Source organism: Pelecanus crispus, chromosome 1, assembly GCF_030463565.1.
Source record: "Pelecanus crispus isolate bPelCri1 chromosome 1, bPelCri1.pri, whole genome shotgun sequence".
Lineage (NCBI taxonomy): Eukaryota > Metazoa > Chordata > Aves > Pelecaniformes > Pelecanidae > Pelecanus > Pelecanus crispus.
Genome location: NC_134643.1, coordinates 165,372,004 through 165,388,031, shown reverse-complemented (window position 1 = coordinate 165,388,031; position 16,028 = coordinate 165,372,004). Strand labels below are relative to the sequence as shown.

Genomic DNA, 16,028 nt, shown 5'->3' with positions numbered 1-16,028 from the left:
TTAAAAGGTTCATTTTACTAGTTCTTATCTTTCATGAACTGGTTTATCCATGTTCAAAAATCTTAACAGGTAAGAAGGGAAGCCATATACAATGTGGACAGTTTGTAGTAAGTCAAGGTCCCTCTGCTGGAATTATCTAAGGAGTCAAGAACACACAATGCTTTCTTAGACATGCCAAGTACAGTGGGCAAGCGTGTCCTATCTTAACATTTAAAGCTGTGCTTAAATTTTAACTATTACATTTACTGTCTTCCAAATTTACCTGTAAAGTTTCAAAAATTAAGCTTACAAATGTAAAAATATTGATGTTATTTTCTTAGTGTTTATTGATTAGATTTAATTTGTGATTAAATGAAAACATGTTCTAAAATAGACTTGGGGAAAAGTATAATTCGGATATTGTTTCTGTTCTGAGTCTAGCATTAAAAGTTTTTAAAAGAAAAGATCAAAACAGTTAAATTGTTAATGCCTTTTAAAAACTTGCGTCTTTCTCACTGTATAAAATTTGTTTTGGGTTAAGGCCATGGAAAGTGTTACTGTGGAAACTGTTACTGTGAGGCTGGTTGGCATGGAGATAAATGTGAATTCCAGTGTGACATCACCCCCTGGGAGATCAAGAAAAGATGCACATCTCCAGATGGCAAAATCTGCAGCAACAGAGGTGTGTTATTCGCACGTTCCTTCTACACATATTTATATAGCTTGCTTTTATTTCACAATATGCATTTTCTGCAGTAGTACATAGATTGTGTTTGCTGATAGGTTCTAGTTTGTTCTCACTGATTTCAGTTCTGGATATATGTTTCCAAGTGAGTGGGTAAATACCTGTGTTTAGGTATAAACTTACACAAATCCACACCCGTTTTTGGATTAAGCTGACCCACACTGTTCTCATTCTTCATTTTTGTAGTAAGACTGAGCAGGATAATTTGTTATTACATCTACTTTGGTGAGAGACCTATCCTGCAAGATAAAATATTAGCAGATTTTTGACTTTGAATGGATTGGTGCTGTAAGGCCAACAGGACTGTATGTCAATTCACTCTTAAAGAAGACCAAAGACCCACAATTGAATAGAGAAAATTAAAACACAAAGCCTTTAGTTTCCACTGCAACCTGAAGAAAAACCTAAGAACTGTTCAGTAACAATGCTGTGGAATGCATACAGATCTGGAAAGGTAGACTTCACACAATATTTCTAATGACACGGGGTTTTATTTGCACAAAGTTCTGGAATTTGAATTTTACCTTATCCTTCTGTCTAATTTTGCTGTTTTGAAAAAAAAAATAGCACAAAATAAGGTTCTTTTTCACTAGCTGCTGTGTTTGGCATCATTGAACAAAGGGTTTAAAAAAATGTTACTTTTTAGGCAATAATCCAGAAAAATTACGGTAGAACGTAAGCACAAGTCACATAGACACCTCTTTTAAAAACAACTCTACTGACAAAACCTGCTATAGTGTGAACATCTAATTATCCTGAGAGCATTTAAAAAGCTCTTTTCTCTTAATTATGAGGAAATTGAAAGATTGGCTCAAATACAGGGATCATGTAGACTCATTTAGTCTTGGGACTTTAGCAGTAAAAAATTTTCTTTAATTCGGGAAATAATAAATGTCAAAGTGACTTCAGATCAGATGCTTCACTTGCACTGAGAAAGTAATTTCTTGTCAAATAATTTCTTGTCAAAGCAATTTTTTGTTCAAATTTGAAATTTTGATATGCAGGTATTTCTTTAAATTTGCATGGTAATTGGGGGATATGAGGATAAATAGTATAGCTGATATTCTAAATAGCTACAAACTCCTATACAAAGGTACATTCATGGGATACTTTTGTATTTTTAGGCTTTCATGTATTTGCGATTTTATCCACATAAAAATTTTGTAGGCTTTTGACTACGTAAAGCTGCTTTCCAACACAATATTTCTACTTTCGTTAGTCCTATTTACCCAGTTTTCTGTGTTTATACATCTTGTGATACAGGTGCAGTTCATCTTGTCATTCTTGAGCCTTCTAAAAATTAAATATTGAGGCTAACCTTGCTGTCCAGCCTCCTTCAGTGCTAAGCTGGATAAATTTTCTGTATCTTTCCACCAACTATCTCGTCAAACAGCTGAGACCAGATGTGAACCTTTAGATTTTTTTGAACTTTGGTGAGATGGTGTTTTGCATTCCAATATCCAGGACAGCTGATCCAGATTAACTTTGAAGTTGTTTCTGGGAGGATTAATCACTCTCCAGAGGCATTTCCTCATTTTCTGTTTTGGTGGTTTGGGGTTTTTTTGGTGGGATTTTTGTTGTTGTTGTTTGTTTGTTGCTGATGATTTTTTTTTTTTTCCCTTCAGAAATGTCACTGAATTGTGAAAGTATCAAAGATCAGGTGCAAATTTCTTGAGGGCTGTCTTGGTGGCTTTAGCACTAAACAGGGCAGCAGCTCTTCCTGCTGCTTCTAACTGTCATGCCTGCACAATTGTGTAGACTTTCTCTTTTTAGAGGATGTGCCCATATCCATATGTAGTCTTTAGTCACCCTGTCCTGTTGTCCTCAAATGCATTATATTGTTCAGACTAACCTGAGTAAGAAGACAAAGGCTTTGGTGGAGTAGCAGAAGGTGAAGCTACTCTCCAGGAAATGAACTGCATACATCTGTAAGGTTAGGCTGCTTCTTTTTACCTGTTGTCATCCCAGAAAAAGTAGTGAGTGTATGGCCCTGAAGCATATTTGGATTTCTGAATAAGAAAACTATGGTTTTTTGTTCTGACTTTTCCTAAGTAAATAGGATGTGCGTTCTCTGTATATCAATAAGGTTGTGCCAAATTAGTATCTCTATCCTATTTCACATTTCTCTTCTTATTGTAAACAACAGGGTGTGGCCCTGAATATTGACTTGGGAAAGGTGGAAAAGTACCATTTTCATGTAGATCTGTGCTGATGTTCTTCTTATATAAAGAATGACCTCCTAGACATTTTCAGCTGGATTAGAATTTGGATTCCCTTCTAGTTTAAATGTTTATGCTTTAACAATCATTAATTATCCACTGTGCCCAAGCCCAAGTCATTTAAACAGCATTGATTTTTATTGTCATTAGTGTCAGGGCAAATTACTGTTGCTGTCAAAGATTTACGACTGTTCTGTGCACTACATTTTTCTGTTGATTCCTAACTAGGCTCAAGAGCAAAAAGAAACTTAAACAGGAAGCCAACTTGTTTGTATAAACTATTACTACTAAATAATCGTCAAAGGTTTTCAATCATAGAAGATGAGCAGATGTTCATGATTAACACTTGCAGCTTTGAAACTGCACTCCTGTGATAGCAGAAATTTCACAAGTGTAAATTCCTGTAATCGAACTACTATCACTCTAAATTGCTCAGTTAATCTTCTACCTCTGTCTCTCTTTTTTCTCCCCCACTTTCCTAGGCACATGTGTATGTGGGGAATGCACATGCCATGATGTGGACCCAACTGGTGACTGGGGAGATATTCATGGAGATACTTGTGAGTGTGATGAAAGAAACTGCAAAGCAGTGTATGATAGATATTCTGATGACTTCTGTTCAGGTAAGTAATATATGTAAAAGGAACTTACGTGTAGTTTTAAAACAAAAGCATTCAATTGGTCTGATCTTGTTCTTCCTTAGTGCTCCAATTCTCATTTTCCTAGCTTAAATTATGCCAAGTTTTAGCTGTTTTTGGGGGGGGAATGGACGTTTTAGATTAAAAGACATAATTCGGTAAAAAAAAATGTTTTAAGGAATCTTTAGAACTGGAAACATGTCCTTTTTTTCTATGCCTTTTAACAAAATTCTGTAAATATGAAATACTTTCTGGTGCCCATCTACGTTCTAATACTCCTGTCTTCTGTGTAGCCTAACATAAACTGGAGAAAGTTTGAAACTTTAAAATTATATATTGTCATGGTTTAACCCCAGCTGGCAACTAAGCACCACACAGCTGCTTGTCCACTCCCTCCCAGTGGGATGGGGGCACGAATTGGAAGGGTAAAAGTAAGAAAACTTGTGGGTTGAGATAAGAACAGTTTAATAGGTAAAGCAAAAGCCACGCATGCAAGCGAAGCAAAACAAGGGATTCATTCACTACTTCCCATCGGCAGGCAGGTGTTCAGCCACCTCCAGGAAAGTAGAGCTCCATCACGCGTAATGGTTACTTGGGAAGACAAACGCCAAAACTCCCAACATCTTTCCCCTCCTTCTTCTTCCCCCAACTTTATATGCTGAGCATGATGTCATCTGGTATGGGATATCCCTTTGGTCAGTTGGGGTCAGCTTTCCCAGCTGTGTCCCCTCCCAAATTCTTCTGCACCCCCAGCCTACTCGGCTGCTGGGGCACTGTGAGAAGCAGAAAAGGCTTTGACTCTGTAAGCACTGCTCAACAGTAACAAAAACATCCCTGTGTTATCAACACTGTTTTCAGCACAAATGCAAAACGTAGCCCAATACTAGCTACTATGAAGAAAATTAACTCCATCCCAGCCAAAATCAGCACATATATATATCTCTCCTTCCTTGGGGAAATTAGAATTTGAAAATTTGTTGGATCAAATTTTTTATTTCATGTTATATGGTAGGAAGAGGACAAGTGAGAGGAAGAAATTTGAGGAAAAGTGAATTAATGAGTTAATGAAAAACAGTACGCTGAGAATACCAATTGACCTGAGAACGAATAGAGCATCAATATGTGGAAAATATGAATGTGTGGTCCAGCTACACAGCACTGACACTGTATCTGAGACACCTTCACCTTCCTTTTTTCTTGTACTTGTACTTCAGAGCATTGTATTCAAATTAATTAATGTCCATCCAGCCATCCAAGGTTTACACTGTATTTAGATTGATGCTCCATGTACCAACTAACAAAAGCTGAGATTCTGAGACCTTGCATACAATGTTGTAGAGTTATTGATAAAGATACTGATACTGGGCAGGAGAGCAGGACTTTGGTCAATACACAGCGTGCAATTTGTACACACAGGAACTTTGCAAAAACAAATGAGGGTGGTCTCAAAGGGATTTGACAGATTACAGGTTGTCAGCTCTAATGCATCCTGTAGAAATCTGATCTGGTCTAATTAATAGGAAGAATGCAGTCACATCAAGGAAAATAATGATGTGGTATATTTTTCTATTACTAGAATGAAAGATCCCTCATAGAAAGATCATAGGAGTTGTCTGTAATAGGGAGAGAAGGCTGAAACAAACATAATGCATAAAATTCTTAGCCTCTTACTTGCCTGTTATAAAGGTGAAAAGTTTCTCAACTGTTATGGTCTTTTTTTTTTAATAAATATTGATGAATCACTAGCTAATAAGATGAGAAAAAAAAGAAAGAAGCATTTCTAAAAATCTTCAGTGAATTCATTTGTTTGTTACTGTTTCAGCCACCTACAAATGTTATATAGGTTTATTTAATTAATAAGCTGGAAGGATGTAGAACTGCAGTCATGAGAGCAGCAGGAGGATTGACTTTGGGAGTCAATTTTTGAATGTATTATTGTGTTGCTGAGTATGTTTTTAGCACTCAGGCACTGTTCAAAATGTCAACATCAGCTAAAGAATACAAAGCTAAAAGACAACATGGTAAATGTGTTCTGTAGTTAAGGGTGAACACGAGAGTTTCGAACCTAATTAGATTAAAGCAAACCTGAGACATCTACAGTTAGTGCTACATCACTGAAACAGGGCTTGAACTCCCTCTTTCCTGGACATTATTGCCATTGCTGCTGCTGCTGCCCAGGGTGGTAATGGTTGTAAGAAAGCAGAGTGTAAGAAAGTATGGACAGTTACAAAGGAGTTGGGGGGAAGATATTACCATTTGACATTGGATTAAGGACTGGTACAGTGTTCTTTGTTACACAGACATAACTGTAAATGAGCAAACCTTACGAGAGATACAAAAGGAGGTGCTCATATGGCTTGCTTGATGTAACTAAAACTCATGTTGAAGTATAGCTTCTTCTTCTATCTAATCAGCAAAAATTTTAGTACTATTCCTTAGCCTGACCCCTTCCCTTTCCGTTATGTTTTAGAAAATCCTAATTTAGCCTTAGCTGGCCATCCAAGTATGCATTCCTCAAATAGATTGTGTAAAAAATCCATTTTCACATGAAGCAGTGTGAACAACGTCTTATAGTCCTGCTGTTTAGTCCTATTTCAGAAATGGACAAGCTGCATAAGTATTAATTTTGGTTCATTGTGGTAGACAGACAGAATCTGCAATTAAATTAAAGGTTTACTAGCAGAATTGTAATTGGACAGCCTTTTTATTTGTTTATGTGAAATAAATTTACTTAGTGCACAAGGTGTGCACAGGTTAGGTATGTCTGCAAAATATCCTCATTTTTCTCACATTATTTGTAAATTGGTTTAGGATTAATCCAAGAGGGTTTAGTAAAATTAGAGAAAATAATCCAGTTCTCTTAAAACCTAGCTCAAATGGAGCTGATGCAAAACTTTTCCTGTCTTGTTCTGCCTACCTAATAGGTAGAGACAGCAAACCACGTTGTCCTGAGTAGCAGATTGAAATGATAGGAAATCATGTTTACATGTGAAGAGTTTTGCTGTAACTGAATGAAATGCTATGTTTATTTCATAAACTACAAATTACAGGAATTGACAGCCGTGCTGTGAGGATTTAACACCACACAACAGCATCTTCCTCCAGAAGCTTCATATGGCTTGGGGTGACTGTCAATTTGCAGTACCTCATATTGGCAACCGGATGCCTTCTGTTAACATCTGAAGTGCTGTTCAGTATGTTACTGAATGATTTGCTTTCAGAAGTGTTTGCAACATTAGTGATTCTCTTCCTTTAAAGAGAGAATAGCTTTCATGACTTGACGTAGAAAGAAAAAAGGCTTCCATAAGAAAATTCCTGCATTCACACATCTCATTAGCTCCTTTTCTGTGGCTCTAGCAAAGAAAATATTATAGGAAAGAACATCATGCTCTCATAAGTATCTATCTGGATCAGGGAACATACATCCAATTTGCAACCTGTCAGCAGGTACACATGAAACCAAGGGACAGAATCGTAGACTCATAGAATGGTTTGGGCTGGAAGGAACCTTGAAGATCATCTAGTTCCAACCCCCCCGGCCTTTCACTAGATCAGGTTGCTCAACCCCCCATCCAACCTGACCTTGAACACTTCCAATGATGGGGCATCCACAACTTCTCTGGGCAACCTGTTCCAGTGTCCCACCACTCTCACAATAAAGAATTTCTTCCTAATATCTAATCTAAATCTACCCTCTAAACAAAAAGAAGCCTTTAATGCTTTTCAAGGAAAACAAATAACTAATGTTAAGGAAAGTTATTCTTGTGAAATTAATAAGACATATACTCTGATAATTTGTAGAAAAATTGCTTCCTCCCATTTTTTCCTTGTGCACTGATAAATGCATATGTTTTAGAAATATAATGTAAGCCAGTCTTAAAATGCAGGTATAGTTAGAAAGAGTTATAAAATCTGTGATGGTATTGTTTTCAAGAAGAACCTGGATAGACAAGTGGACATCAGAGCAATGCTTTGGGGTCCTGTGTCCAGTGAATTATGACTACGTGAGAATTGTGAGAAAAGATCTAACCTGCTGTCAGAGATCATGAAAATAAATATTTGATTTTGTGGCAAGGAATGTTTTTGCTGATGCTCAAGCTCTCCTCATCCAGTGCAAGGAACATTTTCTATTGCCAGAATCCCACTGCTTTATGCAAAGAGCATTAAGCTCATGATGAAGGGAGCTGGGCAACTAGCTTGGTTTTTCTTGGTCTGGATATGTTAGCATTCATACAGAGGAAATAGATTGCTTGGATGGCTTTCCACGTTAAGTTCTCAGGAGGGATTCACCCCTAACTTCTTGGCTATCACATTTTTTTAAAGAAACTTTCCAGAAAAGCTTCTATAGAGGTCAGTTGCTTTTCCTCACCTCAACTTGCACAGTGAAAGTTGCTCTTATGTTGCTGTGTTCAGACATGGTCAGGAAGAGTCAAGTTAGCTAATAAGATACCAAAACCACATCCAACTGCCCTATTGTAATGAGAATTGATTACGTCCAGTACTTTATTATTTGCATACCAGTAGTAGAAGGCCTTCATAGTAGCAGGCACTGGTTTGAGACTTGGAATTGGTGTGACATTGCTTGTGTCTAGTGGATCACATTGATTGCAAGTAGATAAAAGATGGTATTGATATATTACTTACAGAATATGCTGCAACTGTGGTAGAACAAGAAGAACATAAAGGTAAATGAAATATTGCCTTACGACAGCCCCCCTTTTCCAGACAGTGGTGAAACGTGTATTTGTAACCTCTTTTCCACCCTTTTGCATGAGGAGTGTGTGCCAAGTGGCAAAACGTCTCTTAAGAAAAAAAATTAAAAGGAAATATGGCTCAAATGGAATGATAGACCAGTGCTATTTTCAGAAAAAAGTAGATATAGTGAATTGATTGTATTTTTTGCCAGTCTGGTTATTTAATGAAATCACAACTTTGATAAAGTTCATGTAATCATGAGGTTTTAATACCTATCATCAGTGTAGAGGCTAATCTTTAATTGTATTCATTGTAAAGGTCATGGACAGTGTAATTGTGGAAGGTGTGACTGTAAAGAAGGATGGACTGGGAAGAAGTGTGAACATCCACATTCTTGTCCATTGTCAGTTGAGGAAAGTGCTAAGAAATGCCAAGGAAATTCTAATTTACCTTGCTCTGGAAGAGGTAAGCACATTTCTGGAAGAATTTTCATGCCCTTAAAATGTACTTCCATTAAAAGAATTTTTACAGATATCCAGCATTACTAGTACTGAAAAACGTGAACTGTCTTGGCTTACTGTGCATGAATCACACCTCCATAACTTGTGAGTTATGAGAAAGGAGGAGAAGAATACAAAGGTCACCTATTATTCCTGTCATCTACTGCTCTGTATTTTATTTTACATATCTCAGCATTTGTTTTGGAGGTTTTTAAGGATACTTTGAAGATTGCTGCAGTTAAGTCTTTACTAAAGATACAGTAAAAATATGAACCTATTCTGTGCATTCTTTGACAAAACCAGCATGAGATTTTTCGCCTGTGTAAAATGTTGTGGCACCATTGTGATAAGAGCTGTTCAGATTTACACTGCCTAAGAACCTGCCCTACTGAGCACAAGACTGACTTCTAAAATGCAGTTCTTCAGTGCAGTTTGCTAGTTAGCCACTGGCTTTTCATTTGAAAGTATTTCTTTGTGACACTATAGCCTTTTCAAAAGCTTTGACTAAAAAAATATACTAAGTCATACATACAATTGAAATACACATTGCAAGCAAAAGGAAACTTTTCTCAGAAGGAAAAGTGCCTGCTAATTTTCATCTGTCACTCTGTGAAATGTGGTTTTCTGTAGAGAGAAGACAGAAAAGTAAATATGAGACAGACTTTTACTAGAACTGGTAATTGAAGTTGTTATGAATTCTGCCCACTTAAGTATTTGCTTGGAAAGGTCTAAACCTATTCTTGAATTATTGCATTTGACCCAAATGTCATTTCATTTGCAATTTCTTCTTTCACTAATACTATCTAACATAGTCAAAAATTGTAGGCTGTCCACCCAAGTTAGCACTGTGATAATTGTATTTTTCTCCCCCTGTAACTGTGTAGCATCTCATAACTTAGTAAATGCAACATTAGCTGTATCTTAAAAGAACTATGTATTAACAGATTGTCGCTTGCTTTTTTCTTAATTAAGCTACAGTTTTCTAGTGAATTACACCTCTTTTCTTGCTAAAAATTCTCAAAGGAATTTTTGGCTACAAGTTAGGTGAAACATGGGCATCTGTAGAGAATTGACTGTATTTTATTGTTCACGATTGCAAGAATTATAACTCAAAGAAAAGAGTGTTGACATTTTATTTATTTTAATACTTGCTCACTCTTTTCCTGTTCTCATTGGATATGGAATGTCTCCTCTCACCTGCTTCACTAGGAGCTGTGTATGTTGAGCATTTGGAGTCAGTTCTATGATCTAATTGCATTGTGCACTGTGAAAGTCAAATGACAGAGGAAAGAATGACAGTCATAAGAACAAGTTTAATTTGAATAAAAATACAGTCTTAAGTTATGGAACATATTGTTCTATTTATATTTTAAATTTTCAGAAGTTTTATGAAGTATAGTGAAAAGAGTGAGTTTAGAGATTTCGATATTAATGGCAATAATTATATCCTCTTGACTTTCTGAAAAAAACATCCAAGTATTAATGGTGGCAGTGTTCTCCTGTTGAGATACTAGCAGTGAAATGAGTCCCTTTCAGGTGAATTCATTTGACTGAATGATCTGTTGGTCAAAATTTTCAAATAAACTACAGCAGAATCTATTGGAACAAAGGAATTGATAGCGGCTTTCACTGAACTTCCTTTGACTTCCAAACAAGAAGACATCACCAGGGTTTATGAGGAGTGCAAATGGCACAGTCGTGGATGTACAACATAGTATGATAGACAGCTGCTGTAATGAAGGAACAAGAGATTCTGCATTCCACGCTTGAAAAAGAATTCCCATGAAAACTGTCATTTTAAAATGGAATGTGGTAATCTTGTTTTAGTTCTATGAACAATTTTGTTTAGGAAATTGGGAGAGAAAAAGAGAAAAGAGATTTTAGTCTATCATCTGTAATTTACTGGGTAGTGTGTTTTTTTTTTTTTTACCCTGGACTCCTTGGACTCCTTGGATTTCTCTTTCTTCCATCATATTTTGAATATAATAAAAAAAGTGAGAAAGTTCCTGTACTGCTGAAGTGATGTAGGTGTTTAGTTCCTATAAAAAATTGTCATTGGACTTGCACAGTTAAATTCGTTGGTCCCATTTGAAAATCCTACTACTTGTCATTATATCTTGTCATGGGCAGAAGTGTTACACAAGCAAATGAAACAAAATAAAGATTTCCTATCAACACAACCTCTTTCAAGTCTTCTGGGGTAGAAAAGGCCATGGACTTGTAACACCACCCCCAATTTTTCTGAGGTCCATAGGGAGGATTGTGTGACAAGGAAGGGAAAGTTCCAAAGGAAGTGGAAGCATTAATTTTCCTATTTGAACATTATCGTTTTGGTAACCTCCTTGTAATATTTTTCTCCTGGCTATGGTACAAGGACAATAAGTCCTTGTACAGGTCAGTAATCCACTGCACTGCTGGAGAAATTGAGTACTTAATGTCCTTATTTAATGGGATCTTCTAGTAAAGCAGTTCATGTATGCAATAGGATGCAGAATGGAGAGCCCAGAGATGCAGGTGCATGACTTTATGACTTTGCCATATATTGTGTTTCCTTGAAGAATATTTCCTATTCATCTGTACCTTTTGTTTCTAGGTTAGTCAACAACAGTTGTGACACCTAATGTACTCTTTTGCAATCACTTTTATGGTATTGGATAAAGACATTGAAGGACAAAGCATTTTTAGGATTTTTAATGCCATATAGATAGTCAAAATGTGTAGGGAGGAAAAGATAGAACTGTTATGATTTATAGTCTCTTTCTATAGTCTCTGTCTAAATGCTGACATATGCTCAGATTTTCAGGTGGGGGAGTTTGAAACTTCAGTTGTGATACTCTGTTCCCAAGATTGACAAAAATTATGTTTTCTAGATGGTATTTTCTTGTTGAAATGTTAAGTATGATTTAAAAATGTGATAATCCTTCATTTAAACAGGAGTAAAAAAAAAAAAAAAAAAAAATCCATGCTGCTAGAGGAAGCATTGAAGAAATAGTCCTTCAAAGATTTGGCTGGCCATTTTTAGGGGTTTTTTTTGTGCATTTTGCAAAACTTTCTGATGTGGAAGACTATAAAACTCCAATGATTCAGCTTCAGTCTTTAAAATCCCCAATAATAATTACAGAAGGTGAACAAGAAAAAAGAAAAACAAAACCAAACCAAAACCCAAACCCCAAACCAAGCCACCAAATCCTCTAAATTCCTCATAAAAAAAGTTTGGGATTTGTATATATTCATGTCAGAGATTTGGGATGGTGGGGGCTTAAGTTAAAAAAAAAAAAATTCTTTGTTTCACCTCACAAAATTTTATAATATTAGCAAAAAAATCATGGTAAAATGATACTCTTAAAAATTTTTCAATCAGTCTGAGGGACCAAAAACTTCCATCTTTGAACTTAATTTTGGTAAGGTGCTTACTTTACCTTAAACTTTGTTTTTACAGGTAATGATGAATGGAAAAGAAAAGAGAATGTTAGCCTAATCTTACTCTTTTTTTACGACTCAATGACCCAATATGTTTATAATATTAAATTTTCATATAAAATACCAGATTTTAGTATAAATATACCCAAATTTTTATTAGTTACCTTTAAGGCAAATTACGTTCCTACATAGGCAGAACTAAAGAAAACATCAGCAATACAAACTAGGAGAATTGTCATGTGCCACCCAGATTTTGAGAATCCCAGGTTCCCTTAACTATAAGTCATGTAACCTCAGGAAGAGAAAAAAAGGTATAGGGAAAAAAATGGACAGTGAAAGAAAGATTTTCTTTAAGTAAAGTGTTTAATATATCAGGGGTACTTAAAAGTTGTATTAAAATTTTAGAGAAATAAAAGGAAGTTATGAAGAACGTGACCTAATTAGATAATCACTATCTATAAAATGCTGTCGCTTACAATTTCTCAATCTGCATTTCACTCTCCTGAGAGCAGATGAAGCAGTGAACTTTTATTCCAGACTGTAATTCCCTTCCTGGTTTTCCCCTATCACTCACAGGAATAACAAGCTGTTTCATGGGTGCTGATCAGCATGTGGGGAGAGCAGAGATGCTGCCAAAAGTGTATTTCACCATGGTCTTAGACTTATTAGCTGTTTCAGTAGGTTAAGGAGAGAGAAGACTTTATATTGACATGCTGAGCGGTAAGTGAGAAAGCATCATTTGAGATGTAGACAGTAAAGGCAGAGGAAATATAAATCCTCTCAGTTACATCAATCAGGCTGTCTTTACCTTCAATAGTTCCTGTTATATATAATGGGAGGGAAGGATCAGATGAAAATTTTGGGAATTCAAATACACTATCGCTAGGTACTTTCCAAAAATTATTTTCCTTACAAAAGCATGCTGAGGATGAGGAGAGTCGAGCCAGCTTCATTCATATAAAGTAAATAATTCCTTCTACAATTTTATTCCTGAGAGTGTTTTTTTTTTTACTCGCTGCATGACTTTTCACTATAGATTTAATACTTTCACAGTGAAAGTCTGTCCCTTTTAAAAACACACTATACAACAAGACCAGTGTCAGAGATAAAGGCAAAGACACACCAAAAAATCCTTTTGGTAAGAAATAAAGAGATAATATATTGTTGTCAGGATTAAGGGACAAGACAAACCACTTTTCTCTTTAAAATGCACATCACTCACTTGAATTTCCCCTTAGGGCAAAAAGCAGATTTCAGAATAGTTATAGTAAAAAAGCCTTCAGGAAGAGAACTGAAAATAAAATGCGTAGGTTTTGAGAATAATAGATGAGAGGGTTTTTTAAAATAATCTTGTTTTCATCACTTACCCTTAGTGAAGTCAGCCATCCCATGGCAGTGATCCAAAGACAGATAAAAGACAGATCTTCTTACTGGTAGTGTCTTTTACCATTTTAATCTCTTTTTGATAATTGCTTTTGTTTATTTGTCTTAGGGAGAGAATGAAACTGTTTCTTTGTCTGTGAAATTCCCCCTTACATTTCTGCTTTAGCACTGGCTATCTGAAATATGAAGGGGTTTTTTGATTCTCTATTGAAAAAGGTTTTTGTTGGTTTTGCAAACTCTCCTAAGTCCCATTTTCAAAATATTAAATTCATGAGTTCAAAAGTTGCATGGCATTTTGAAAGTTTACTGACATAGTTACTTTACAATAACTTTGCTGTTTCTTCTCCATTTAAAATTATCAGATGTTGACTGACTTAGTGGAAGAGCAACAGAGCTTAATGCATTATTAAAGATTCCTTGTGGTGAACTGAGACAGTGAATCAATCCCGTGTGTTCAGTGCTGGATTCTGTAATGCATATTGGTAGTCTGCAGGATACCATCTTCTGGATTCTGGAAACAAAGCTTGGGGATAAGGGTCAATGATGACTCCAAAGAGCAGTGCCACTGGCCAGTGGCTGCTGTAAAGTCCTAATCCTTTTTGGGATATCTTGGTTGTACTATTGTATAACATATGCTTTATGTGGCTCTGAAACTTAGCTCATCAAAGCCCTAGCTGATAGAGGAAATGCTGTAAATTCCTGTTGATACAGCACACCATGATATGCAGAAGGAAGGAGGAATGCACATGGAATAAATCATATCTGTGTACTGACAAGAGTAGATGGAAACTGGATAAAAAGATGTGCTAAATAGGTGCCTAAAAGCAGGTGTAACTATGCAATTCTCTTCTGACCTTTGTGAAGTCTTACATGACTGATCATAAAATATTCAGCTTGTAAATAATTTATGGATTTAGATCATCAACTACTATAGCTTCGTATAAACCTTTGGATGACATCATTCAGTATATCTTCAAGATTTTTAAATCTATACAAACTGTGATATAGTAAAGCCAATCTGATCATCTCTCCAACAGGTAAGTCTCTACAAATAGGTATGATGCCTTAAAAGGGCAGAAGGGCTGCTGGTGGCATGTGCCAGATCATGACAACTAGTCCTGTGCTATTACTACTGGAGCCTTATTTACTGTAGTTTTATGTCCTCACAGTTCTGGTTCTTTTGTTCTAAGTGCAGTTATTAATTAAGGGCTTTGGGGTCTCCCTCTAGTATGATATTGCCAAGACCAATCAACCAAAAAAATTTCCTATTTCTATTAGGTACCTATAGAAAAACATTGTTTCTAAAGCCTCTTGCTTGTTGACTTAGTAAAGGAATATGATAGTACAAGCTGCCATTTGAATAATTCACTATACTTTATATATGACAGGATGGGGTTAGAGCAGAAAAGTGTAAACAATCCTGAGGTAAAATCTAGGTTACTATCCCAGCTACCAGCTCTTTATTGCAGCCTCTTATTATGCAAATTGCACTGTTTAATTGAAGTGTAAATTACTCTAATGTACATAATCTCTGAATTTGGCCTGCTGTTTTCATTCATTTTGCATGACCCCTGCATTCTGAAGGAGGTCTTAATTAAAGCACTACAGTAGACAGCCTGGCAGCAAGTAATGTTATTAGCTGGTGTAACAAGAACGGAACATAAATGCAAGTCATGCGTCACGTCTCTAGCTTTCACCTCATCAACTTTGAGACTGAGCTCCGTTATACATCTGTGTGCTTCAAGCAGAGAGGCACTCTTACTATACTAGTACTTTAATGCCGAGTGAGCTGGCATAACAATATTTGTTATGCAATTTGGTGTACCCTTTTACGCTGGACTGGCACTCTGAACTCCACTTGTAGTCTCTTGAAGTCTAAGAGGAAAAATACAGATAAATAATTGCATCACACTCCTCCTAGATTTGTCTATCAATAGTTTAGATCACTGATTTTAAACTGCTGCTCTGATTCAGGTTCTGTATGAGCCTGCCTCTCTCTGTTAATTGAAGCAGGATCCTCTGGAAGCTGCCTTTTGTTAGGAAAGCCAATTTGGAACTGCTGAGAATATTTCACCTTTTTCCATTCCTGATTTTTAAAAACGCATTTATCTTTTTTTTTTATCAGAAAGTGTTCAGGAGCTTAATACTTCAGTATTTCCCTGTAGAGAAAGCTACTTATTTGTCAGTGACCCACCTACAGCACTCCTGGCTATTGTTTTTGCCTTTTACTGGTGTCTTTTTGGGGAGACAGCAAGTAGGGGAAGAGGAATGAAGGAAGGACTGTAAATCAAGAGAACATTTCATTTCTGCAGTGAACCCATACTTGCGGTGCTGATAACTCAGTAATAAATAAATTGTTCAGGAAGTACTTTGTTTCTGCATAAGTGCTTTTTTAATCTGTTCCGGTAGAAGCAGGGTGTGTTGGAAGTTGTCTGTTTCTGAGATGTAG

At 36.2% G+C, this 16,028-nt stretch overlaps 1 protein-coding gene across 1 annotated transcript in view; it reads left to right on the top strand.

Moving 5' to 3' along the window:
• The window catches only part of ITGBL1 (integrin subunit beta like 1), a 154,193-nt gene that overhangs the window by 72,100 nt on the left and 66,065 nt on the right, over positions 1-16,028 (top strand). The window contains exons 5-7 of the mRNA XM_075724300.1: positions 521-661; positions 3,426-3,566; positions 8,595-8,741. Of these exons, the coding sequence (XP_075580415.1) occupies positions 521-661; positions 3,426-3,566; positions 8,595-8,741 (429 nt within the window). The remainder of the gene's footprint in view (positions 1-520; positions 662-3,425; positions 3,567-8,594; positions 8,742-16,028) is intronic.